The sequence below is a fragment of the Lacerta agilis genome, chromosome 8 (genome assembly GCF_009819535.1).
Source record: "Lacerta agilis isolate rLacAgi1 chromosome 8, rLacAgi1.pri, whole genome shotgun sequence".
Taxonomy (NCBI): Eukaryota; Metazoa; Chordata; class Lepidosauria; order Squamata; family Lacertidae; genus Lacerta; species Lacerta agilis.
Window position 1 is genome coordinate 54639374 of NC_046319.1, and position 27787 is coordinate 54667160.

General features: G+C 46.7%; 1 protein-coding gene across 18 annotated transcripts in view; it reads left to right on the forward strand.

The window, feature by feature from the left end:
• MACF1 (microtubule actin crosslinking factor 1) overlaps window positions 1–27787 on the forward strand; it is a 181855-nt gene that overhangs the window by 93347 nt on the left and 60721 nt on the right. For all 18 annotated transcript variants that reach the window (XM_033157576.1, XM_033157583.1, XM_033157580.1 and 15 more), the window contains 4 exons: window positions 22392–22553; window positions 23312–23482; window positions 24000–24166; window positions 26828–26987. In XM_033157576.1, coding sequence (XP_033013467.1) covers window positions 22392–22553; window positions 23312–23482; window positions 24000–24166; window positions 26828–26987 — 660 coding nt within the window. The remainder of the gene's footprint in view (window positions 1–22391; window positions 22554–23311; window positions 23483–23999; window positions 24167–26827; window positions 26988–27787) is intronic.

The following is a 27787-nucleotide window of genomic DNA, read 5'->3' on the forward strand; positions in this document are numbered from 1 at the left end:
ATTTCAAGGAAGTGGGTGGAGTGGAAGAAAGGTTACCATTCTTATATGTGGGCATCTTGTGTGAGTTGTTGCTACTTGGAATTTTTCCAAGACCGTCAAGTAGGCTTGAACTAACGCCAGTTCAAAGCAAATATTTCAGCTTCAATAGAGTCAGTTTGTGTGATGAAGGACAGACCAATTTTGATGTCAGTATCTTTATGTGCATATTTGATTTTAGTGGGGAAGGGGATAGGCCTACATTCCCTCTTCCAGGGAGGAGGGGAATGAATGTATATTGGCACTCCTTTTGTTGGCATGTGACCTGATGAGGAAATAGCCAAAGAATTCCTGGCTGCAAACTCAACACATCGTCCTTTTATAAGCGAGGGGGGAAACCTCACTTTGGAATTCCTCAGATTCTTCCTGCAGGAAGCTGGGAGAGCCGTTAAAAATGAAAAACTGGCCCTGCGCAATTGGAGGCAGTTTGAACAGCGAAGCGGTGGTGGTACATGAAGGGCCTGCTTTGGTGAAACTGCTGGCCAGATTATTGTTGCAGCTGCATCCAATTATTACAGCTAGCCTAGACGTTCTTCTGTGACTGTAATGTCTGGCTGTCTACTGCACTCTTGAGCCAAGCAAGGGAAAGGCCAGGAAGGGGGTCTCTGTGTGCACGCAAAACAGTATATTGGCTGGTGGTGCTCTGTGAAGAGAGGAGGCTGGGCAATCTCTCTAACCCTGTATGCAGCCATTGCTATAGGGCTTTTTGGTGGTGAAATTTCCTGTTTGGTATAAATGATGCAATGAAATGTTGGTTAATGAGATGAATGCTCTGTGGCACCAGAATCCAAGCAGATAATCTGAATCACCTTGACTTGGCCCATCCCTTAACTGTTTGCCAAGTTTTCTCCCTCGCCTTGGGGGAGGAAATCATATTTAAAGTTTGATTTGATTGACAAGAATTGCTCCTCCCCCAGAATTGCCTTGCTTAGATTGTGCACCTGCTCTCTGCAGCATACCTGTGGCTTGGATTGCTTTGGTTGATTGTGGGAGGAAGCTCCTAGGAGGGTAATTTATTGGGTAGGAGTGTGAGCTATGTTTGCATGGAAAGTGAATTGCACTCGCCCACTTCTCCCCCCCACCCCACCCATACAATCAGGGTTCAGTTGCTGCTTTTAATCACAACCTTGCAGGTTTTGTGGGGAGAAGATGCGTGAATGTGCTGTTGCAGATGAGGCAACTGCTTTTTGCTCTTTGGCCTTGATTTCTAGATCGTATCATGGGGAAATCTGTGCTTTGTCAAGTGTTCACTGTGGGTTCCTCAAATCAAGGTAGACAATCTTCCCTGAAAGAGTGTTTGCCCCGACTACCAGCAACTCCCTTCACCAGCCACAGAGTGTTGCAGGCTGTGCTTTTGGTTTTGAGGGAGAAGCCCAGGACACCTGGTATGAGCTGAGAATGATGCCCTGCTATATGACAAGGTGGGCAAAGTTCAATGTAGAAAAGCTTGAAAACTGTGTGAATACAAGGAGTTGGACTATTGAGCATTAAGGATTCAGGGCCTCATTGGGGCAAACGCCTGTGCAAAGTTTCTCCTGCCAGCTCCCGCTGAGTCCTTCCTCGCTTTGTGCAGCGTTGCTAGAGCTAGAAACCTTCGACTTTGCATGCTCTTGGTGCTTTGTTTCTGCAAATAGTCATGTGGCAGGGAAGCCAGATTGGCAGGGAGTGACTTACTTGTTGAAGAGGAAGTGTTTGCACATGGTCAGAGGCACTCCAGCCAGGGGCTCTTGCAGTAAAAACAAGTATGCTGTGAAGATCCATGGCCCAAACTGAGCCTCTGGATGAGCCACTGCATGTCACTGCAGAGCTGCTCTTTTCACTCCTTGGGGGTGATGCTGCCTACATTTCACCCCACCTTTGGGATGTGTGTGTGGCAGCAGCATGACCAAAATGTGCTGTGATTCATTAATACAACCCCACCCTAGCCACAGCTAAAGTGGGAAGCTTGCTGCATTTCCTCGCCATCTGACCCCACTTACCTGTCTCCATTCATATCGCCCTGAAAATTTAAAGGAGGCATGGAGAAGAATCACAGCTTTAGTAAGGCTTTACACCTTACTAACCAAGGCTCACTCTTCACATGCTTTTGTTTGGAAGTGTACAGTACCATGAGGGCTGGTTGTGGGTGTGATGTTGTGTGAGAAAGGCCCCCCCAAAGAGGAACTCTTTTATTCTTTGTTTCACAGGGCTTAATCCTATCATGTAGTTAGAAGCAGGTTGGGTCTTTGCTATGGCCCTCCTAAAATGTGTGTGTTGCAAGGGAAATGTCAGGCAAACGCCTTTGAAATCCAACTATGAAACTTTAGCCCCATTTGAAATATCCTAGCATACCTTTGCGCAGATATTTCCACATCTTGACCCTGTCCTGCTGTTTTCTCACATGCACACCTGTGCTTTTAAAAAAATGGAAGTGAGGATGCTTTCATACACAGTGTTGTCAAAGCTGGAAGGTTGCAAGAGATTTAGATGACCTGCAACTCCTTAGCCAATTGCTGGATAGCAAATAAGAGCTAAGGAAGAGGGATTTACTCTGCACAGGTACCTCCCCTGCTCCATCATATTAATAAGCTTATTTGCAAGTTAGTTCCCCTGCCCTCTCCTGGAAAAACCGAAAGTCAGCAATTTATAATAGTGGTTTTGTATGCCTAGGTACTATCATTTCCTCCCCCTGATTAAAATTCCAGCTTTGTGAGGATTGATTGTTTGCTCTGCACTCTGCACATGTTCAGGCGGCGCGTTCTCACTCTCCAACGAAACGGCTCTACCATCTTTGCGGCACCAGTGTGCTACTCGGGGAAGAACCTTATATTTCTCTGGTTTGGGGGACGGTTGTTTGCCGGAGAGAGGGTGGAGAGAGATTCACTGGCAGTCGTGCGGGCGGTTGCTGATCGCAAGGCGTCTCTCCCCGCCCCCCAAAAAGTCTTGGCTTCCGCGAACCGGAGTCAGCGGAGGGGCGCGCTGGAGGGAACCAGGGCGCCGCAGCTCTTTGTCAAGGGATTTGCGCTGCGACCCCCGCCCCAGGCGAAGGGGGCAGAGGAGGAGGGGAGACCCAGACAAGGCGGGGGAGGGGTTGCTTCTCCCCTTGAACCAGCAAGATTCCTTTTCTCCCCCGCGGACAAGGCTCGCGCCCTGGAGCGCCCTGGCGCGCGCGCGTGGGGCTCAGCGTCCAGCCGCCTTTTCCGCTGCTGAGCGGCCGAGTCCTTGACTGGCGGGGCTGGATTTCCGCGCCTCGATCCGACCGTGGCCGTTGGCTTCGCCGAGCCCGCCTGGGGCTCACTAAGGCCGCCCCCATCCTACCTCCTCCCCGCCCCTCCCGCTCCGCCTCGCCTCGCCTGCTGGTCCCCGCCTCCTTCCTCCCTTCCCTCTCCCCCCCCCCCCCCGCCACTCGGCGCGTCCCCTCCCCTCGGAGTTGGCAGCTCGTTGGCCCAGCCGGAATCTCGCAGCCGTTGGCGCTGAGGGCCGGAGCTCTCCTGCCGGAGTTGGGCTTCCCGGGCGGGGGGCGGACTGCTGCTTGGTCTCACCCCGCCGGCCCTCCTCCAAGGGCGAGGAAGAGGAGCGGCTTGCCAGCCAGCCAGCCGTCGCGCGCTCTGCATCCCTCCATCCGAGCGAGCCTCGCCGCGCAGCCTTTTGTTCCCCCGGCAAGAAGTTTGTGCGCTGAGAAGGGCCGTGACAGCTGCAGCCCCGTTCGGGAGCACAGAAGAGGGGGCGGCGGCGGCGGCGGCTCCTGCTCCTGCTGCTCGCTTGACATGCAGCCCACGGCTCTGCTCGGCGGGGACGGCTGCCGGGGGAGGCGGGCCCCGCTCTTGCCGCCGCCGCCGCCGCGACGCACAAAAGGCTCCAACTAAACTTCCCTCCTGGAGAGCGAGCAAGCGAGGAGAGCTCCGTCTGCGCGGCCCGAGTATGGCAGGGGCCGAGAGCCGCCCGGCGGAGAAGACACCGGCAGCCGCCTGTCCCGGCCCGTCCCCTGCGGGGGCGCCTCTGCTTCTGTCCTCCGGCTGCCACCGCCCTTGAGCAAGGGAGGAAAGCCGAGCAGACTTCGCCACGAGATCCCCGGTCGCTCCCTGACTGCGCGGGGAGATCTGCCTGCCTACCTTCCGGGGCCTTTCCTAGCGGCGCTGAACCAGCTATCCCGCCCGCCGAGGATGCTGGGCAGACTGGATGCGCCCGACGTCGCCCGGCATGAAGAACTTCCTGCGCTGGGACCGCGAGGGATCTCCGCCGCCAGGCGCAGTCCGAGCCAGCCGCGCCGCGCCGAGGGGCCGGCGAAGCAGCCTCTGCAAAGCGCAATTCTGCCCGGGCATGGAGGCGCGCGGGAGGCCGGGCCTTTGTTCCGCCAGGAGAGCGCGCTCTGCGGCCGCCTTCCCGAGAGCTGGCCTTTTCCTTGCCGCCGCCGCCGCCGCTGCTGAGCTTCCGACCGGGGCGCCCTCTGGAAGAGGCTTTGTCGGAGCGGGCTGGAAGACTTGCCTTAAGGAGAGCAGCCCTACCGAGCAACCGGAGGAGGCGGAGGGCTTGCAAATAGCGATCGGCAGAAACGGCTTTATGTGTTGGCCTTGGACTGCTAGCGTTTCCGCAGTAGCCATGGAATGCCTTGCCTCTTTCAAGGACTTCCACGGTGGAAGATGACTTCTCTCTGGAAAGCTCTGTAACTTCTGTGGAATACAAAATTGTGGCCTCCCAAGTCGTTATTAGGGATTTTCAAAAGACACCCTGCTCCACCTTAATCTATTTCTTTTTGCTTGTGAGGCAGGGGAGGGTTTTTTGCTTGTTGTGGGACTCTTCTCTGCGGGGTTCCCCCCCCCCCATTCTATTCTATTCTGTTTTGTTTTGTTTTTAAAGTATGGGCAAGCCACTCAGCAGGCCTGACTGTTTAAGGCAGAGTCCTGCTTGCTTGGGGAAAGGAGAGGATGAGGATGGGTATATAGAAGACTGTTACGTCCCTCAGAGGTCCATCTATGACACCATGAGGATAAATGAGCAAATCGATCAGGGGTCCAAGACTAGCCAGCCTTCCAAGAGTACCCTTGAAAAAGGGGATGGCAGCACAATCTCTAGCAATGGGACTTTAGGGGCACCCAGTGTCTTTGAATCAAAGGCACCTGAGAGCAAAAAGTTAGACGAGAGGGTGATTTTTGACGCCTTGAAACTTAGTAGTGATGTCTCCAAGTCAGCACTGGCCCCCCCAAGGCGGCGGCCAAACCTGGAGAAGAAGGAGAATGTCAACAGGCGGTCATGGAAGTCCTTTATGCCACCCAATTTCCCCGAGTTTGCTGAGAGAATTGAGGCCTCCTTGAGTGAAGTCTCAGAAGCTGGAGTTTCCAACCCATCCTTGCAAGAGAAGCAGGAGTCCATTGCCATGCTGGCAGAGAGCCCTAGGCAGTCCGACCAGGGGGAATGCATGTCAGAGCCGTTGACCCTGGAGCACATTCCCAAACTGTCTGGAGTTCCAGAAATTCAGGAAGTGAAGCAGCTAAGCGAAGCCTTCTGCGAGTTGTCTCAGGATGAGTGCCAGCCCCTTCTGGGACCAGAGGACATGGTAGTTGACCTGACCAGTGACAGGCGGCGGGACCACAGGCTCTCAAGCGCCACGTGGCCAAGGGTGATGAAAAATGCCATCAGAGCAGGCCTTGGCAGTGGGCATCATGACACCTTGGAGGCAGACAACACAGACTGTGTCATAGAAACGGTACCACTGTCTCCTTGCCTGAGTGAAGAGCTCCTGGACCCAGGGATGAGCATTCTCATTGCCCCCAACCTCCGGGAAAAGACTGAGTCGGAGCTGAGGTTTGAGGAGGATGAGCGATTGATCATGATGGAGGCTGGGGAGGAGTGGGAGGAAGGCTTGCTGTCAGGGAAGGCTGCTGAGAAAAGAAGTTGTTACTTGACAGGTATTTCTGAAGAAAAGGAACAATTAAGTGTTCCAGCCGTGACAGTTACGGAAGCTGTAGAGAGTTTTGCTGGTGTCCAAGGGACCTCTAACCACCCATCTCACTGGCAAGAGCTGTGGGATGACTCACAGCTGCGAGCTGTCAACTCTGCTCCCGTTCCCCAGGAAACGCACCAAGACTTAAATGCTACTCTTGAGGAGGAGGCTGGTGCCTGCAATGCTGAAGCTGTAGCAGCCGAAGTGGAAGAGGAGGAATTTGCTTCTGGCCTAGAAGCCTGTGCCAGCTCTCTTGCCCCAGAGCAGTTCTCTGACACGGATTCTGTGCAGATGTTCCTTGAACTAGAAAAGCTTTGCATGCTCGAAGAAGGAGGGGATGGAGTGGCTCCAGGTGATCTGGAGGTGCAGGATGCTAATCAGTGTTCAGAAGGGCTGGACATGCAGAAGGACTTGGCAGGAACCTCCCAGCCCTTGACGCACCTTGAAGTCAGCATGGCAGACTCTGCTGTGGTCTCAGATCTGGAGGACTTTGATGCCACATGTGGTTCTCAAGCAGTAAGTACAGCAGAAGCTACCCTTTCAGAGTGCTACTCTGAACGGGAAACTTCTGGTGACTCTGAAAAGGTGACATCTTCCAGTCCTCCGCTTGAAAAAGATGCTGTATCCCAACAATCACTCTCATCCTTAGTTAGTCAAATAGAGGAGTATGGGGCAGAACTGTTGGCAGGTCACGACCCTACAGAAAGCCAGAGGGTCAAAGGATTGTTGGACTTTGCCATGGGTGAACCTGTGGCTTCAGTTGATTCCCCTTGCTGTAGAGAACCACCTCCTTGCATCCATGTTCTTGCCATAGGCAGAGAAACTGAGCAGCAGCAAATGCAGCCTGTCATTTGCTATGGAGCAAAGGAGGCATCCCCAAGCCATGATGAACTTGCCACAACTGCTGAGGAGCTGGACTCCCAGCCAGATTTTGACTTAGCAAAAGAGATGGTGAGTGCTGAGGGGAAAGAGCTGCAGCCTTGCGAGGAGCTCAACCCATCAGAATGGACTGACTTCTCCAACTGGGATGTCCCAGAGCTGGTTTCTGAGGATGAAGTTGCAGAACTGGATAAAGAAAACCTCCTCTGTGGGGGCCATGTTGATGACATGGAGGACATAGATAGTTCCTGGGTGCCTTCACAAAGTGAGTTTGCATTGCATGACTCTGAGGAGCCTCTAAAACATGTAGGCTCCTCTGAGAACTTGAAGGCTGTGTGTCAACTTGAGCCTTTAACAAGGTTGTTGTGTGATGGAGAAGTGGCAGCGAGTGCAGCCCTTCTGCAGGAGGAAACACCAGAGATAGCTGAGCAGGAAGCAGCAGCAACAGCCAAAGGCAGCCCAGTGGAAGAGAAGAGATATTGCTTGGAACCTGGAGACTTGGAGTTCCTTTTTGGGCAGAGAGGGGACAGTGAGATAACAAAGGATGAAGATTGTAGTGCCAAGTTTGTGTTTACCAACTCACAAGCTTTTGTTGAAGACTTGTTTGCTGCACAGCCCAGTTCAGAAGACTTGGCCTCTGCTTTTGGAGAAGAATCTGCTTCTGTTAGTCCCCTCCCTAGTGACAAGGCTCTTGATGCCCCTCCAGATATCCCAGAGGAGCTTGCTGACCCCTTTCCTTCTGCTGGAGTGGGGCCTTTCATCACTGATGCTCCAGTAGTTGTAACATGTTCCCCCCTGCCTTTGCCATCCTCACTTGCTTCAACCCCAGAGGCAGGGGAGCCTGTTGTGGATGCTGCCTGTTTGTCCAGGTATAAAGAAGTTTGTGGTCAAGATGGCCTTCCAGGAGTCACTTCGGAGTCCAGAGCAGAGGACCTGATACCATTCTTACCAAATGCAGAGGAGATGCCCTCTGCTTCTGTGCCATTCTCCTTGGAAAATATGCCTCTAAGTAGAGAGGAACGGCCTGCTCTGGAAGAGCTGGCCAATGCCACAATGTCCACCTCCACCAAGGATCCTGTTCAGGTGGCCCAAGGGATTAAAGGCCTTGCCATCTCTATGCCATTGGGTGCAGATGGTGTGCCAGAGCCGCTAGAAGTTGGTTTCTCTCTGGCACCTGGAGCAGTGTGGGATACAGTTTGCAGCACACCACAGCTGCCCTCTTCTGCAGCACCTGAAAGTGGAGAGGAGGAGCTGACCTCTGCTGTGCCAGACTCAGAAAGTACTTCCTTTTCTTCCCTAGCTGCAGAAGGGCCTCCTGCTGAAACGGATGGATTGGTTCCAGATAATGAGGTATTTGTTTCCCCTGGTCCTCACACGCTGCCATATCGGACATAAAATTACTTTTTTTGTAGGAAGGGAGTTGGGGAGGAAGTGAGGAGTTAATCCATAGTTGACTGACTGATGTAATTTGGAGTACAAAGCATGCCTGACATTTTCTCCCTTTTGTTAAAATTTGGGTTCTCCTTCCCTTTGAAAGGGGGTTACATTTTGTAGGCAGATTTAATGGTCTTGGTAGAAACAGTGTTGGCTTGGTGGGTTTCTCTTTTTCTGTGGGGAGGTTTTCAAACAAGAACAAACCTGTCATTATCTTGCTTACGTAAAAATATTCTTGCCACCACCAGTGTCTTGAACCAACTTATTCAAGTAGCATTATGTTCATGCGCTCAGAAGCAAATTATACATTTTCTTCTAAAAGATTGTGATTAAGTGTGGGTAGCTGCAGAGCTCATAGATGGGAAAACGTGTTGCTAAGAGGGAAATGGTATAAGGCAAATTCCGGCTAACAACATTACATAAATGATAAAAAACCAACGAACTGCCTAGTCAAGGCTCTTTCAAATCCATAGCTGAAAACTTTTTCTTTAAATCTCCAATTAAAGAAGGGGTTTGGAAAAGAGAAGCTTTTATGCCAAGTCTGTTTGCAGCACCAAACGTCTATAAAAGGGCATTGTTTTCTTTTGGATACTGATTTTGACAGTTGTCAACCAAGCTAAGCTAGTTTTTTGTACTTTTTAAACTGTCATGACGTTGGTTTCCCCCTCCCCCTCCCCCACCTAGGAACTTGGCTTGGTTGCAATTTCTCACGCTTCAGACAGTTGCACATTTCAAAAACAAGAAAAGTAGAAGTAGCCAGAGGCTTGAGAAGGGCTATGATGTAGTGTTCAATTCACATGTGGAAAACAGTCTCCAACTGTGGGCAAAAGGCTGAGTTTTTCTCAGTGAAAAAATGCAGCACCCACAGCCAAGACTACAGTTCAGACCTGTAATTAGGAAGAAAAGCGGGGGGAGCAGGAGGTGCCAAGCTAAGCCAAATTGACATGAATTATCGCTCTGGGTTTATTACAGTCTGTCCAGCAGAGTCTGAGGAGAGAGAGCTATCTGAGGAGAGAGAGCTATTTGATAAGAAACATTCTCAGTCCCATGGTGCCCAGATTGGGAGATATTTGCTCAACATACCAGGGTCAAAACAGCCTGGGGAGTATATGGAAGGTGCTCTTAGCTGTTGCCATGGTTGGTTCTACAGGGGAGAAGAGAAGCTATGAGGGGTTATGGGGCATTTCACACATTGCCAAACGAAATGTTGTGCTGCTCGGTATGAGATAGGAACTCCCACTTTTTAATATGGTTCAAAGCAGCTGTGAGCCCCCAAACTGGATTGTTGGAGCTGCACTAGGTAGAGAGTGTTTAGCTGCCGCCACTCACTCACCCATCTCTTGTTTTCCTGATCTAATACTCCATTCTCACTTTAGCCGTGTGATGATGGGGCAAGTACATTAGGCAAGAAGGCATGACTTCTCCTGGCTTTCTGATTGGTGTGTCTTCATGATACATTTATTGCAAGTGTGTGTGTGTGTTGCATTTGCACTTGGATAAAATATATATGTTAGGTAGGAGAAAGAGGTCAGCAGGTTTACTGTGAAGAATGGGAACAGGATACTAGAAATGGGTCTTGAGAGAACCATCTTGTAAATGAAAGCCTGGTAGCATCATTAGGAGGGCAGGGAAGCAGAGAATAACAAACAGATGAATTCCATGTATTTTCTGGGTAATTCTGCTTCCAAATTCATTCATTACATTTCTATCCCACCTTTCTCCAGGGAGCTCAATACAGTCTACAAACGTCTCCCCATTTCTTAATCACAACAACCCTGTGGGGTAGGTTAGGCTGAGAGTGAGTGGCTGGCCCAAGACCACACCCAGTGAGCTTCATAGCTGAGTGGGGATTTGAAGCCTGATTTCCCAGGTCCTAGCCCAGCACTCTGACCACTACACCACACTGACTCTCCTGTTAATAGAAACACTGACTGGCATTCTCCACCCCACCCCCCGCCACACACACATTTAGTTTCTCTATTGGGCAGACCCACATGTCACAAAATGGTACAGAAGCTTTTAAGTTCACAAAAACTTTTCATTGGTCTAGATGGGAAGAAGGTACTGTACTTTTGTAAAGCTATCCATTTCTGCATCTGGTAAGAGTCTTAAGATGAAGAGTGGGAAGGGGTAGGACCCCCCCCCTTTTCTCCCCTCACATATTTACTGTCTAAAAATGGCCCTTCCCACTGTAGTACCATCCAGATTTTTTGAACTACAGTATGGCTGTGCTGACTGGGGCTGACCGGAGTTGTAGCTCAGTGTGTCTTGAAGGCGCCATGTTGGGGAAGGCTGGTGTGAGGAAAGGGGCCACATGCTGGCCCTCCTATCGCAAGGCAGTTAGTGCCTACCCTCCCTTTTCTTTTGCCCTCCAGTCTTTCCTTCTCCTCTTGCTTTTGCTTCTCTGAATCAGGGAAAGGTTTGCGCCTTTGTCCAAGTGGGAGCTGGCCAGCCAGTGCTCTGGCATCCTCTCCGCGTTCTGTATTTGAAGCTCTAAACTATGCTTCCAAGTATTTTCTGCCGAGGTGGTTGTTAAGACTGGGTTTTGCGTTTTTAAGCCTCCCCCACTAAACCTGTCTCTGGTTTCTGGATCATTCCCACCCAAATATGGCAGCTGTTCCTGATTGCGGGTGGGGGTGGGGATTTTGCTTGAACAGAGCGAAATGCTTTGGAGTCCTCTCCTGTGTTCGTTTTAAAAATAAGTTTTGTATTTGAGGTTATGGCCGGAGCGTGTAGGAAGAGGTGGCGGCATGTCCCTTCAGAGAGCTTGCATGCCTGGCTTATCGGTCTGGGGTGTCTGTGTGTGTGTGTGTGTGTGTGTGTCTGGCTGCTGTTGCATGTAGGAGGGCCCTTTCCATTTATATCTATCTACACAATATAAAATATAAAATAAGCAGTCCCAACAGAAGGGCTGGGTGAGTCGTTTGCTGTTATGTTGCCATCAATCCTTCTTATGACAGAATGGCTCTATAGCTCTGGACAGCATCTTCATTTAATATCCTGGCATGTTCCCATTTCTGGAGACAAGTTGCTGAACGTTGCAAGGGAGGAAAACATTTCCCCCTGACTTTTCTAAGCTTTAGATTCTTGCTGCCTTGCATCGCAGCTGTCTCGCTCAGGGCCCTCCGTAAACCATAGGGAAATTTGGGCACAGTTTTGTTTGGAAGTGGCTGCTACATCTTTATCTGGCTGCAAAGCTTTAGAAATGTGTTGCTGTTCCTCGTTTTCTTACGAACAGAGCAATTTGTTGCTTCAGTTTGCTGGGTTTTGCTGCTGATTTACTTTTCATGTGCCACTTTCCCCCTGGGAGCAAAGGGCTCCTTAAAGATCACCAAAAACTACCTTGCCATGTGTTTTGGACTACAACTCCCATTATCCCTCGCCATTGTCTATGTTGGCAGGAGTGGGGGTCCAGAGCACCTGGGGAGGCTGTCCATGAGTATGTGCGTGCTTTTTCTTTCTCCCAGTCCTGCTGCTGACATTTATCATGACACCCCTATGAGGTAGGGCAGACTGACAAATAGTGGTGATTCAGGGTTATTGGGTGAATAAGAGACTTGGTTCTGGGAGTCTTGTGTTCTAGTGATTTACTCAGCAGCTAAAAAAAAACCCAGCAACCAGGTACTAAGAAAATGGGGGGGGGGCATGTTGCATAATGTACTGCTTGAAATTTGAGTGTTTTTTCAGCTCTGGACCTTAATACATTCAGTCATGGTTAAATGCCCTGTGGGATTTAATCACACGTCCATTTTTTTGTTTTGTTATCAAACAAAAGTCTGTAGTTTGAAGTAATTGTGTTTGAATGCCACAGCGGATGAATTCTACCACTTACACCTGCACAAATCATGCATTTTAATATGATATTTACAGAATTGCTGTGTGTTGACTTGATCTTTTGGAAAGGCACCTGATAAATCTTGATAATAAAAAAAAGGTTCTCCCAATGAAGCATGAGAAAGAGCCTCTTCTGGGTGGCGTATCTTGGTATGATAAGCTGCTCCCAGCAAGACAGAGCTCTCTGTTATAACTGAACCAATGTCTGTAGCTTTTGAGTAACACAAAACTCCTTGCCTAGACCAGATGTGAGGAACCTCAAGTTGTTGCTGAAATACAGCTCCCACCATCCCTGGTCTTCAGCCATGCTTTCTAGAGCTGATGGGAGTTGCAGTTTGGCATCATATGGAGGGCCAAAGGTTCCTTGCACCTGGTCTCAGTGGTACGCCAATAGATGTTGGCCCAATAAGAAGAAGCATTAAATAGAACTTGTTGTTTTGAAATGGAGGTCCAAAGGAAGGCTCTGCCAGAATGTAGGAAGATGCCTAATCTCAAGTCAGACTATTGGTCTATATAGCTCACAACTGGCAGCAGGTCTCTAGGGATTCTTTCCCACCCCTACCTGGATACAGTGATGTATTTATTCTGTCTTCTGTCCCAAGCAGAAAAGGTTTGCTGCCTCCAAAATAAGGTGTGCACAGAACTGTCTCTTGCAGTGCATGATGGCAGCCTTCTTGGGAAGAGTAAGAACCAGTCCAGGGGCTGCATGCAGCTGGTGTGGCTCGAAGGGCATGGTGGATGGGAGGCTCTTCTTCCCTTCTTCTCGCCTCCTTCTGAGGAGAGGAGTTTGCTCAAGGGCAGCTACCCTTTCAGTGTCACTCTCAGTGTGGCCTCTGACCACTTCTGGTGCTCTTCATGCATTTGCCTTGCAGGGTAGTGGGGAGGTAATAATAATAATAATAACAACAACAACAACAACAACAACAACAACAACAACATATTTATACCCCGCCCATTCAGCTGGGTTTCCCAGCCACTCTGGGCAGCTCCCAACAGATTAAATGCAATGCCTCTTCCTTTAATTTGCCACCCTGGGCAACTGCCCTGTTTTCCTCCTATAAATATGGGAGGATTGAATCTAGGAGCTTCTGCATGCAAAGCAGTTAAATTATAAGAAGAGCCTTGATAGGCCAGAGGAACTGACTAATCCAGCATCCTGTTCTCTGGCTGGCCAGCAAGATGGGAAGCCTGGACCTGAATGCAGCAGTGGAGGCAGAGCATAGCCGTTGTGGCTAATGGCCATTGATAGCCTTCTCCTCTGTGAATTTGTCTTAATCTTTTTAAAGCCATCCAGGTTGGTGACTATTCCTGCATCTTGTGGTAGGTGCTCTTCCACACAGCTATAGCCCTTCCTATGTTGAATCAATGTAAGATGAAGGAGAAGGTACTGCATGCATTTTAAAATGAAGTTCTGGAAGAGAAGGGGTAGCAAGAGGAGCAGGAGGCAGCTGGGAAGAGAATCATAGAATCATAGAGTTGGAAGGGACCACAAGGGCCATCTAGTCCAAACCCCTGCCAAGCAGGAAACAAATGAGGTGCTAGACCAATCAAACAGGAATGATATGTTCAGGTGAGGGGAAAAGAGGCATCCCAAGATGAAGCGTGACAAAGCTAAAGGCTGGGGGCTAGAATGACAGTTGAAGTTTCTCCAGGACAGCATCAAACCTTCAGGTGTTTATTGACTCACATAACGTCTTTGTCCAGCCCTCTATAAAGAACTTTGAAGATCACAGTGAAAATTTTGCACCAGACATGGAAGTGAGGCAGAAGGGATTGGGATGCAGGTTTAGTAAACTCATCCTTTGCTCTGTCCCCACAAAAGGAAGTTGCAGTATAAAGTATATCCTCCTTAATTTCCATCTGCCGGCTTGGCTTTGGGCCTCTGCTGTTTAGCAACCAGCCGGGGGCAAGCAGTCCTATGTCATCTGCCACTGTGGCTGCTGTTGATGGTTCCTTGGAGTTTGCCCAGCTCTGCGTGAAGCAGGTCACTGTTCTTACCATTCCACAGGGAGAGAACCAAGTGACATGAAAGAGTAACATGCCATGCCATGCGCTCCATCATGGTATATTATCAGAACTCCCAGAAACACACTGGGCTTGGACTTCCGGTTAGGTGCCGGTCAATGGCGGACGGGAGTCCGACGGCTCCGTCCTCCGCTAGGCTTTAGGGACTTCCGTGCCTGCGCCACGGGTCCCTTAAAGCCACGGGAAGAGCGTCCCGTGGACCTGAGCTTCGTGGGTCCCAGACGTGCCGTCTCCGTTCCCGATTGACCCTCGTAAGGGGGAAAATCGGGCGAGCGGAGCGCCGGCACGGGACTGAAGAAGCATCTGCCTGCGGAGGATCAAAGCAGCGATCCCGCCAGACTCGAGCACCCGGCACTTCCTGCAAAGAAAACTTCAAAGAAACTCTGTAAGTTAAAGAATTGGATTATTTTTACAAGTTTAAAGAGCACTACTTGCAGAGGAACTGCAAAAGGAAGCCTGTTCCCTTTGTACTGTTCGTGCGAGCTTGGTAGCGCTAAAAGATCAAAGCCGCGACTAACGGAAAAGTTTTGTGAACTCTGCCAAACTTTTTAAAAGTGGTTTAAAAGTTGCTTAAAGTTCGTTTTAAGACTTAAAAATAGTTGATATGGCAAAAGAAGACGCCCCTCACCCTCTGGATTAGGATTCCGGGTCAGTAGCGGGCTGTGATATATTGTTGCCATTTTCTCTTTGTTGGTGTCTCAGTGACTGTTTACCAGTGGAGACATTTTGACTTCTTCGTAACCAGATACAAGCTACTTTATAAACTTTGGTGGTAACACTGCAAGTTAAGAACTGTTACTGACTTGGGCTACATAAAAGTGGACTCTTCTTGGCTTTAAGGAATTTATACTTTGGAATATAAACTCTTTGCCTAAAAGTTGGATTTTTGGGACTGGTGTGGGCTCCTGGCTCAGCAGCCTCTTTGTTCTCAGAACTGATCTGCTGGCCACCTGGTGTTTACTTTTGGGACTGTTGGCCTTCTACTGTGAATGTCTGAGATTGTTACTACAGCAACTGGAGTGACCTTGAGATTACAGTTGCAGAGCCCACAAGGAATGGAAACTAGATCTAAAGGAACTGGCTCTGAGAAAAGAAAAGGCTCTGTTTCCCTAACTCTACAGGAACAAATGGAGAAATTGGTTGCTAGTGTGGCAGAAATTGCAGCAGGACTGAAAAGCGTTACTGATGGGCTGAAGCAAACACAAGATCAAGTTTCATCAGGAAATACAGCAGTGAATTCAGCGATAGAAAAACTTCAAGCGGATATAAAAGCTGATATTAAAAATTCTACGCAGACCCTAGAAAAATCAATTGGGCAAATTGAGGAGAATGTAAAGAAGAATAGAGAAGAGATTAACAGGATTGGGCAAGAGGTGACCACCTTGAAAAAGGACTCAGAGGAAATTAAAGTGGTCAAAGAAAAAATAAAAAAGGTGGAGGAAAAATTGGACAATTTGGATTTGGAACAGATAGAGAATATTGGAACACGACAGAGGTCTGTGGAAGAGTCCCTTGCGTTTCTGCAACTACATCAAAGAGAGGGCAACATTCGCCTAAGAAATCTTCCAGAAGTGGAAGGGGAAGACCTAAAAGACTACATAGTGAAGCTATTTTCAGGATTTTGGGAGATAGAAGAGATAAACGTCTCAGCGCGCATAGTGAAGGCCTTCAGATTTGGTCCAAGAGGTTCCAGAGGAAAGAAAAGTAACAAAACAGTCAGCGACTGTTTGATTGTGTGTCACGATCGACACGATAGGGATTTCTTTCTGGACTGTCATTACAGAAACAACCTGGTGGTAGAGCAGAACAAAGTAATTTTTTATAAGGATATCCCCAGATTTTTCCTTGACAAAAGAGTTCCTTACAACGATTTGGCAACTGAGATTAGAAAAAGGAAAATCCCCTACAGTTGGGAATTTCCAGAAGGCCTGGCATTTACGTTTGAAGGGAAAAAGATAAGAATAAGGTCCCTGGCGGAGAAACAGAAGTTCTTGGATAAGCATCTGGAACAATTTAAAGGCACACCACTCGACCCAGCACAATTCTACAGGTTTCCAGAGGTTTTCCCACCACCGCCGGGACCACTACCAAGTCCACCAAGTCCAGGCAAAGATCCAGAGGAAGACAAGAAAGGAGAAGCAATTGGAGGAGAAGACTAGAGAAAGGAAAATGGCGCTCAAGTTAATGACATGGAATGTCCGGGGATTGAATCAGAGGCCAAAGAGACGCAGAGTGTTCTACAGCATAGAAAAGAAGAATTTGGATATAATATGTTTACAGGAAACCCACATAGCCCGACGTCACAGAAGATTATTACAGAATAAAAAATTGGGCCAAGAGTTCATATCATCGGACAAGGTCAAGAAGAGAGGAGTAGTGATTTATGCAAAGGAGAAATACAGCCCAAGACAGCTATTCAAAGATGAAGAAGGGAGATACATCGCAATTGAAATTAACGTACAAGGCGAAAAATTTTTGATTCTGGGACTTTATGCACCAAATGATGGAAAGTCAATCTTTTATAAGAAAATACATGACTTGCTGTTGGACTATTTGGATTACAAATTAGTTTGCCTTGGAGATTTTAATGGTGCAGTTTCCACATTAATGGACAGATCTCAAAGAACTAAATTAACGAATGATGGGAAACTCCCAAAGACCTTTTTTGAAATGGTGGACAATTTGAATTTGGTGGATTCTTGGAGATTAAAAAATCCCACAGATACAGAGGCAACATATTTCAGCGAACCTCAGCAGTCATGGTCGAGGATAGACTATATTTGGATCTCGAATGAATTGGCTCCAAAAATACAAAAGGCAGAAATTGGCCCTAAAACTCTTTCAGACCACAATCCTGTACAGCTAAATTTAAAAATGATTTCCAAGGACTCTTTTAGATGGAGAATGGATGACGCTTTGATGAGAAACACCAAGCTAGTGGAAAGAGCGGCGAAAAAGATGAAAGAATATTTTCAGATAAATTGGAGCTCCGAAGTGGAGAAAAGAATTGCTTGGGATGCAAGTAAAGCTGTAATGAGAGGATTTCTTATTAGTGAAAAAGCAAAAAAGAAGAGACAACAAAATGCAGAGATGGAGAGATTGTTGAAATTAATCAAAGAAAAGGAAAAGGAATTAAGAGGACATCCCAGATGCGTTAAAATTCAAAAAGAAATTAAATACTTGCAATCCCAATATGCCAATATAATGAACCAGGACATTGAATGGAAAGTGAAAATGATGAAGCAAAGAACATTCGAATCGGCTAATAAATGTGGAAAATTACTAGCTTGGCAATTGAAGAAAAGACAAAAGGTAAATGTCATCAATAACTTGGTAGTAAACGGAAAAAACGTGGAGAAACCAGAGGAAATCAGATGGTGTTTTCAAAGATTCTACAAGCAACTGTACAAGGAGGAGAAGATAGATGAAGCAGAAATAGACCGATTTCTGGAAAAAAACGGATTGCAAAAGGTCCCAGAGGAAAAATTAATTACTCTCAACCACCCAATAACGACGCAGGAAATAGAAGAGGCAATAAATAACATGCAATTGGGGAAGGCCCCAGGACCGGATGGATTAACAGCAAAATATTATAAGACATTGAAAGACTGGCTATCGCAGCCACTAAGAGAAGTTTGCAACAAGATATTAGAAGGAGATAGGGCACCAGAGACGTGGAAGGAAGCCTTTATCACACTGATTCCAAAACCAGATATGGATGCGACGCAAATGAAAAATTATCGTCCAATATCCCTTTTGAATGTGGATTATAAGATTTTTGCAAATATATTGGCTACAAGGTTAAAAAGAGTGTTGAAAGACTATATACATAGAGACCAAGCAGGTTTCTTGCCAGGAAGACAAATTAGTAATAACACGAGAATTATTGTGGACATTTTAGAAAAACTGGAGAGAAACATAAATACAGATGCGGCACTATTGTTTGTTGATGCAGAGAAAGCATTTGACAAAGTTTCTTGGACATTTATGAAAAAGAATTTGGAAAGGATGGGAGTTGGCGAAAAGTTTTTGAATGGAATTAATGCCATCTATACAGAACAAAGAGCAAAAGTAATTGTAAACAGTGTGATATCGGAGGAGTTTGAAGTCGAAAAGGGAACAAGACAAGGGTGCCCTATCTCCCCTTTACTTTTCATTACGGTCCTGGAAGTCCTCCTAAATATGATACGAAAGGACAAACAGATAAAAGGAATTCGTGTGGGAGAGAAGGAATACAAATTACGCGCCTTCGCAGACGATTTGATGCTATCCCTGCAAGAACCGGAAAGCAGTGTCCCCAGAGCTTTGGGAATAATTGAACAATTTGGACTTGTAGCTGGTTTCAAGTTAAACAAGCAGAAAACCAAAGTTTTAGGAAAAAATATGAGTGCAGAACAAATTCAAAGAATACAGGAAGGCACTGGCCTCAATTTTGTCAAAACAGTAAAATATCTAGGTATCAACCTCACAACCAAGAATTTGAACCTGTATAAGGACAATTACGAAAAATTGTGGATGGAAATAAAGAAAGATATGGAAATATGGACAAGACTGAAACTGTCGTTAATGGGAAGAATTGCAGTGATAAAAATGAATGTCCTACCAAGGATGCTGTTTTTATTCCAAGCCATACCAATTTTGGATAAACTGGATTGCTTTAAGAAATGGCAAAAGGACTTATCAAAGTTTATATGGCAGGGCAAAAAGCCAAGAATCAAGTTTAAGATCCTAACAGACTCTAAAGAGAGAGGAGGCTTTGCCCTGCCGGACTTAAGACTTTACTTTGAAGCAGCAGCCTTTTGCTGGCTAAAGGATTGGTTTAAACTAGAGAACGTTGATGTATTGGACTTGGAAGGTCATGATAATATGTTTGGATGGCATGCATACCTTTGGTATGACAAGGTTAAGATCCACAGAACTTTTAAGTCTCATATAGTTAGAAAATCCTTGTATCAGGTCTGGACTAGATATAAAGACTTGTTAGAGAGAAAGACCCCTAGATGGATCTCTCCGGTGGAGGCCAAAGCCTATAAGAGACCGAACATGTCTGCAAATTGGTTAAGATATATGGACATATTGCAGCAGGAAGGGGACTCTTTCAAGCTAAAAAGTTACGATCAGGTGAAAAGTCAGGTCCCCGACTGGCTGCACTATCACCAGGTATATGAAACATTTAAAATGGACAAAAAAGTTGGTTTTCAAGTAGAAAAATCAAAACTGGAAACAGAACTGATAGAACCGAACTTTAAGAACCTTTCCAAAATGTATAATCTTTTGCTAGAGTGGCATACGAAAGATGAATTGGTTAAATCGTCAATGATAGATTGGGCGAAAGATGTAGGACACAATATCATGATGGATGACTGGGAGAGATTGTGGCAGAAAGGTATCAAATTCACTGCTTGTCATAGCTTAAGAGAAAATATAATGAAAATGGTCTACAGATGGTATTTGACACCAGTTAAGATAGCTAAGATGAATACCAAAATGTCAGATGTGTGTTGGAAATGTAAACATGCGAAAGGTACCTTTTTTCATATGTGGTGGTTGTGCCCAGCGGTAAATGCTTTCTGGGATAAGATTTATAACGAACTTAAGAAGGTAATGAAAGTTACCTTTTGTAAGAAACCAGAGGCATTTCTTCTGAGCATAACAAATGAAGAGATACCCAGTCAGGATAGAGTGTTTTTTATGTATGCCACAACAGCAGCTAGAATCCTATTGGCAAGAACATGGAAAGGCGAAGAGATACCAACGGTGGAAGAATGGCAGATGAAGATGATGGAGTACATGGAACTCGCAGAACTGACCGCCAGAATCCGGGACCAGAGGGAGGAGAAGGTGTCACGGGATTGGAAGAAATTTAAAGACTATTTAGTTAAATCAGTAAAATTGAATATTTGAGCAGAATCAAATAGAATAGCGGCTTTAGTAGGTTTATATTAGATAAAATTGTTAGGAAGATATTTTTGTGTGAAAGATTTATTTGTTAAAAAATATGTTAAGATTTGGTGTTTAAGTCAAGATTTATATGTGATTAGGTATATGATTAAGTAAAGTAAAGCACATTAAAAATTGAGCAAATGTGAATAGAATAAGATACAAAGCTACCTAGGAGATATACATGATTTTGAAGACAGTGGAGGGAATGGGGGAAGTCCCCTTAAATAGAGAAGATAGTACCAAGGAAAGTAAGAGGATAAGTGTTAGTTTAAAGGTTTGTATATGTTTCTTTTTATTGTAATTGTTTGATTGTATTTTTGTGCTGTGTTTATGTATTGTATTTTTGTATTGTTTTGTATTGTTAATAGTGGTGTTTATGTTATGTTTTTCTTTTGTCTTATTAGAAAATAATAAAATCTTATAAAAAAAAAAAAAAAGAAACACACTGGGCTTGTCGTCATCACTGAGATCAGTTTACATTTGCAGCTGGGAGTGAACAAGCTGAGAACCAGGCAGTCCAAAACATATCTAAACTGGTCCTTAGTGGGCCAAGGGCCTCTTTCCAGGGATGCTTTAGCTAGACAGTGAGCAGATTGGATGGGATTTCCTTTCCTGAGTGTTGAATAGGCAGCGCAAATTCCAACATGGAAGCATCTTTTGTGTAGGAATTTGTGCACATATGAATCTCTCTTGATTCCAGCCATTGGATTCTTCCCCACCTGTGATTATATGTATTCCTGGGCGTTGCAGAGGTTTGGCATTTCACATGTGCCCACATGGCTAAATGGCCTCTTCCGCTGTAGTGTTCCCAAGTGAAGGAGCTACTCGCCTTCCCCTTTTTCTTAATTCCTCCTCTGCTACCATTTCCCCTTCACAGGAGCATCCCTTTCCTGGGAAGGAGAAATGGCAGCTCTTTGTCAGAGTCTTGTCTGTCATCAGATGCTTTTCAGAAGATCCAGGGCTCCCTGATAGGAACAGCCTGCTCCTGATTTTATCTCGCACCTTCTTCCCTCCCTTTATTTCTAAACCTTGCTTTGCCTTATGGTGCTTTTCCCCCCTCACAAGGTCGTGGGAAGATCTTGGAGATGGAGCAATTGCACTCATCTTTCTTTTGTCTTTTTGAGTGATAATGCAGCAAACTTTCAGTATGTTTATATGATATTTTGTGCATGTGGAAGGCAATGTATAGGAAGCAGTTGTGCAGCTGGTGTGAACATGCTGTGGAATGTGGTGCTCTCTCCAGCGGTGTTGAGAGAGGGAAGTGGATAAGTTTTTCTCCAAGAGAGAGAGTGAATTATGCCTGTCAAGCTTACAGAGGAGTATGGGTGTGTAGCTAATCTGGCTTTTCTGGTGCAGGAGGTGATGGTGGAGAGAGATGTAACTGCTGGCCACTTTGCCTTCTAGGCCCACATGTTGTGTTTCAGTGCAGCCTCATTTGTTGCTATGACTTTTCCTCCCAGCTCTAAATGCAACAGAGCTAACACTCTTCTTGTCTATCAGGTTGGCTGGCTGGTTTTTACAGAGATACCCTTTATAGCTCAGCTGCACACAGTATTTTCTTTCTTTTTGCTTGTGTTTAAAACCTTTCTCCAGAAGTGAAACAAAATTCCAGATTCCTCTCTGCAAATACCTTTATATCCTCAGCTCAATATACTGATAGCCAATTAGTAAGCTAGTCCATTCTCATTAACTTGCTATGTCTGCAAGCTTCATTCATGGATTGGTGGGATCTGTAAATGAAGTCTGGCATTCATATGCAGGAGATGCTCTCAGCCACAGCTGGAGACAGAATGAAATGGTTAGCCAGTAGCCTCCAGGGATTGCCCTAAGGCAGCCTTAATCAACTGGGTGTGCTCCAGATATTTTGGACTGCAACTTGTATCAGCTCAGCCAGTGCTGCCAATATTCAGGAATGATTGGAATTGTTGTCAAAAAGTCTTGGGGGTACGAGGCAGGCCGAGGGTGCCCAAAAGTGCTGAGCAGCTTCTTGTCAGTCTGGTGGTAGATTTAGATCAATGTTGTGTGCTGACAGAGACCTGGATTCAAATCCCTCCATAGCCTTGATATTCACTGACAGCTGGTTATCTTGACCTTAGGACAGTGAGAATCTCCACTAAAGCGTCATCTATCTCACAAGTTTGTTATGAGGATAAAATTGGAGTGGGGCTAACCATGTACAATACAGTATGCTGCCCTGAGTTCCCAGCCTGATAAAACTATAGCAAATAAAAAGGCTAAGTAAGGAAACTGATGATTCTGTGATGGAGGCTGACATCCTTTGTCTCTCCCTCCTCCACCCCCTGCTTCCATGTTTCCTCAGACATTCCAGAAGGAGCAAGTTGACCCCCTTCAGGCAAAACTGCAGCAAGTCAATGGGCTCGGACAGGGACTCATCCAGAGCGCAGGAAAGAATTGTGACGTCCAGGGCTTGGAACATGACATGGAGGACATCAACACCCGTTGGAACACCCTCAACAAGAAGGTGAGCTGCACTTGGTGGCTCCTCGGCATTACTAACAATGTACTTCTGCTGGGAGGGACGGTGGGATACAGTCTGCAGGCGCACGAGGTGACCACCTTGCAGAACTAACCAGGCCTGAACTTGGTTGATGCCTGGATGGGAGACGCCTTAGGAACCTCAGGTATGCCACTTCAGGTTCCACGATGGAAGAAAGGTGGGATTTAAATGCCCTTCAACTATTTATATTGCGCGGGAGCTGTTAGGATGCAGGAGGAGGGTGCCTGCCCATGAGCAGAGTGAAGATCATTGTCAGTGAAGTCCAGGCCACCCTTTGCTAGGCATGGAGAATGGATGTGGGCCTTTACACACACACACACACACACACACACACACACACACACAGTATCTTCAAGTACTTTTCTATTCCTGTGTATAAAAGAAGGTAAAGGGGACACACTTAGGGAAGTGGCTGGGAGATAATTATGTCCCCTGGTGGATCTGTCCACCATTGTGAGTTGTGTTTGCTTCTCTTTGTATAGATTCATTCTGGATTCTGTTCCTTGGTCATCCTAGAGAGTGACCAATTATTAGGAAATTGATTTTTGCATAAATGTTATTAGTCACTTAAAAAAAAAAGAACTCAAGAGAAGTAATGTTCTACCTTGCAGGGTCACTGTGAAAATGAAGCGAATATGAGAAGCACTCTTTCCAAATGACTGACCAGTAAATGCTTCTGTAGCAATATATATGTGTGACTGTTATGTTCTGGCAAAATGTAGGTGGCGCAGAGGATTGCACAGCTGCAGGAAGCCCTGTTGCATTGTGGGAAGTTCCAGGATGCCTTGGAGCCTTTGCTCAGCTGGTTGGCCGACACGGAGGAGCTCATCTCCAACCAGAAGCCGCCATCTGCTGAATATAAAGTAGTGAAGGCTCAGATTCAGGAGCAAAAGGTGAGGAGTTGGGGGCCAGGGGACCTTGAACTCACAGAGCACAACTGGCTGGCAGGACCCTCCATGGCCTCTCTCTGCTCTGGGCACTCAGCTCCACCAGCAGCCCCAGGTATCCCCAGTTGACAGGGAAAGTTTCACTTGCTTTCCTTTTGGCAGATGGCTTCTATCTACCACCTGTGCCATGTCAAATAAGCAGGAGAAGGAAGGAAAGAGGCTGGTAGTTGGTGAGCTTTGCAGAACAGAGAGGGGACAGTATAGGGGGCACACCCAACCTTTAGTGTGGAGACAGCCCCCACTAGGAGTGGCATAAAAGGCAGCCTTTGTTGGATGAGGTCTGGGAACTTGAAGTTGATGGTGATGAGTGAAAGGGGAGAAAGAGGGCACAATTAAAAGCGGGAGGAGGGAAATGTGAGTTGAACAGAGGGAGAGCCCTGGGGACTGTTTGCCTTACTGAAGGCAGAAGGGTAATTCCTTCCTTAGCAGAATAATTATCACTTTCTAATACTTTATTCCAAAGCTGCTCCAGCGTCTCCTGGATGACCGGAAAGCTACTGTCGAGATGATCCAAGCGGAGGGTGGGAGAATAGCTCAGTCTGCTGAACCAGCAGACAGAGAGAAGATAGTTGCCCAGCTGGAGAGCCTTGGAAGCCAGTGGGCAGGACTTCTCAGCAAAGCTACATCCAGGTAAGCTACAAGGCCTGTAGGATGCAAGCTTGTCTGTTGCAACTTAGCTTTGCTTTGCGCTCTCCTCTCCCAGCAAAGTATACTTTGATGTGTTTTTGGTAAGCTGTCTTATACTGAGTCAGACCATTGGACCATTGAGTCTAGCTCAGTACAGGCTACTCTGATTGGCAGCAGCTCTCCAGGGTTTCAGGCAGGGAGCTGCTGGGGGCTGGACCCCTGGGAGCTTCTGCACGCACAGCAGATACTCTGCCACTGAGCTGTGGCCCTTTGCTCTGGTAACCCTGCTGTTTCATAACACAAGAGTTATTTTATGAACTGTGACTGCCTGTGCATTGCACACAATAACTTTGCAAAACAAGCTGTTAAAGATGTCGTCTCGTGCCTGTGCTCTGAATGAAATCACTCTGAACATCTGAGCCATATGGCTAGGACATTGCAGCTGAATGTGGTTAGCAGGACTGAAGAGTACAAACTGTGTCCACAGGATGGGATGCACTACTTGCAGGAGAGTCTCTTGCTTGTAAAATTCACACAAAAAAACCTCTTGATCCTGTGAGTCCCAGAGCAGCACGTCTGGAACACGCTTCTGTGCCACAGTATTTCTTTCTTTAAAATATTTATCTACTGCCCTTCACTTGAAGGTGCCAAGATAGAAATATGTGCAGTATAAACCAAAATCAAGCTATAAGATTAAATCAGCATAAAACAATAATACAGAATTCAGATACCAATAAAAATAGCAGTGGTAGCAGATAACCTTTGACCATGCAGGGCCAGTCCAGGATGTTTTAATGTCTGTGGAAGGCAATCCTCAAGACCTCCGTTGCAGATGTAAGAAAAGGGGGAGGGTCCCCTTTCAATGAATGGTAGCTGTGCAAGAACAGATAGCAGCTGTGGTTCATTTCAGAGGTGGCAGTCAATGCAGGAGAACTTTATGTTAGTGGATTTTGACCTGTGTATCAGCTCTGTGTTACTCTCTGCTGCCCTTTAGCTTACCCCCAAGCTGCTACCTCACCCTGCTTCTTTCAAGTACTTGCGGTTGGGATGGAGAGTTTCCTCCAAACCCAGTTTGCATTGGCACACCTGTGGGCTCATCATTACACATGACTGCATACATACAGCTTTCCCACATATGTGAAGCAACCCACAGACAAAAAAAGGGCTAAGGAACCATGTCCTGGGTATAGAGACCTGCAGGTTCCCTCCCTTTGTCCCTTGAAGCTTCTGCTTTGCTTTGGGGAGGGGGCTGTGTGTGTGTGTGAGAGAGAGAGAGAGAGAGAGAGAGAAGCTTTTCTGCACAGCTCTGGAATTAGATGGAAGTGTAAAATCCAGGGAAAGGGTTATTATTAATATTTTTTAAACCTGGCAGTTGCATTCCAGCAACTCTACAGGGAGTCAAGTGCAACATCTGTGAAAATGGTCTATATCAGCAATTTCTTCAAGCTGTGTGTCTCTCCCCCCACCCCACCCCACCCCCTGGCTCTCCCACATTTCCTAGACAGGTTTCATTCACATGGAGAAGGAGGAACCCCACTCCTCCTCAGCCCCGCCATCTCTAAACATGAGATTTCAGATCATCAGATCTTTTGCATGGGGCTACAAAAATTACCAATATTTTCACTGAACTCACAGTTCCCTTCTTGGTCAATCATCACCACTTAAAGCCCCATCAGTGTATATAACATTAAGGTTTTGGGGGTTGTTTTTGCTTTGCTTTGCTTTGCTTTGCTTTGCTTTGCTTTGCTTTGCTTTGCTTTGCTTTGCTTTGCTTTGCTTTGCTTTGCTTTGCTTTGCTTTGCTTCATGCATCTATCACTTTATTCATATATTCATTGAACTGCATTTCTCATTTTGTTACCCCCTGCCCTGTTTTGGAGACATCCTTCACGGCCCACTTGGTTGTTCATCATACTGAATACTTTGGTGTCATCCACAAACTTTGTCACCTCCCTTCTCACTCCTGTCTCCAGATCATTCCTGAACAAGTTCAGGGGCACCATCAGCTCCAATGCACAGATCCTTCAGGAACTTTAGTGCGTGTTTCCTTCCTTCCATTGTGAGAACTGTCTGTTTATTCCCACACTCTGTTTCCTGTTCTTTAACCAGCTGCTGATCCTTAAGAGGCTCTGTCCTTTCACCCTGTGACTGCTAAGTTTATTCAGAAGTGTTTGGGGAGAGGGACCTTGTTAAAAACTTTTAGTGAGCTCAACTATGCAGTGTCTGCCAGACTACATGTTTCAGCAATCTTATTGGCACTCTCGAACTCCTAAAGGTTGATGAGGCAGGCTCTTGATCCTGTCTTCAAAAAAGAGGGGTGGAGTTAATGACCCTGGAGGCTGCTGCCCATCTTTTGCCAAGATGATGCCCTCCAGATGTTGGCTGGGGCTGATGGGAGTGGTAGTCCAAAACGTCTGGAGGGCATCACCTTGGCGAAGGCTGTTCCAGTCTCTTAAAATGCTTTCTACCAGAATCCCTGGTGCAAAAGCTGAACCTGGTTATCTGCTCAACTTTCTCAGAATAAATACTCTGGGTGCTCATTTCATTCTTTGTTATTGCAGGAATGGCAAAGTAGCCTCTTCTCCTTCTTCTTCTTCTTCTTCTTCTTCGCCCGCCCCCCCCCCCCCAAATTGTTGCTGATGGATTTGTTTTTTTCTTGCCACAGGCAAAACCAGCTGGAGGAGATCCTGGTTTTGGCCAAGCAGTTCCACGAGACATCAGAGCCCATCTCTGACTGGCTGACGGTGACTGAGAAGAAACTGGCCAACTCGGAGCCCATTGGGACTCAGACAGCCAAGATCCAGCAGCAGATAAGCCGGCATAAGGTGGGCGAAGGGTTGCCAAGGAATTGCAAAATGTGGGGATGACGGGGGAGGACTGTGCGGTAGACACTTCAGTAAGAATAGCTGCTGCTGTGGAACCTGGGTACCTGAATAAGATTGTGGGGAGGTTGGAAACATGCATGTCATAATGGAGCAATCCTTAAGCCAAGCTGAGTTGGTTGGAATTCAGGATGAAGATTCTCATGGTTTGTATCCAAGCAAAATGTTGAGCCTCAGAACATGCAGGACAAGACTGTCAATGGCTACTACCCGTGATGACTTATGTTCTGCTTACACTGTCAGACACAGTATACCTCTGAATAGCAGGTGTGGGAATCAGAAACAGGTAGAATGCCGATACACTTAGGTCCTGCTTGCAGACTTCCTACAGGCATTCGTTTGGCTAGTATAAGAGCAGGATACTGGGCTATTGGACTGATCCGGCAGCAGGGTTCTTCTTAGGTTTTTAACTTTAGTAGTTCCTAGCATATTGCCCATATTACTAAATCCTAGAATCCTGCACTTGGTGCAATCCTAGATGGGTCTGCTTGTAATAAGTTCCATTGGGCTTAGTGGGACTTACTCCCAGGTAATTATGTATAGGATTGCAGCCTCAGAGTGTTTGATCACTTAAGTGATGTCACGTAAGCTCAGCCAATTGCAAGAAGGAATCATTGTTGGTGTCAATCAGGGGTCTCTGGGTAGGAAGAACCCTGGCTCATTAGAAGGGAATTGTGTGAGAGAGACACACCCACACACACACACACCTTTTCCCAAATTCAGTAACTTTTGCTCTTTAAACT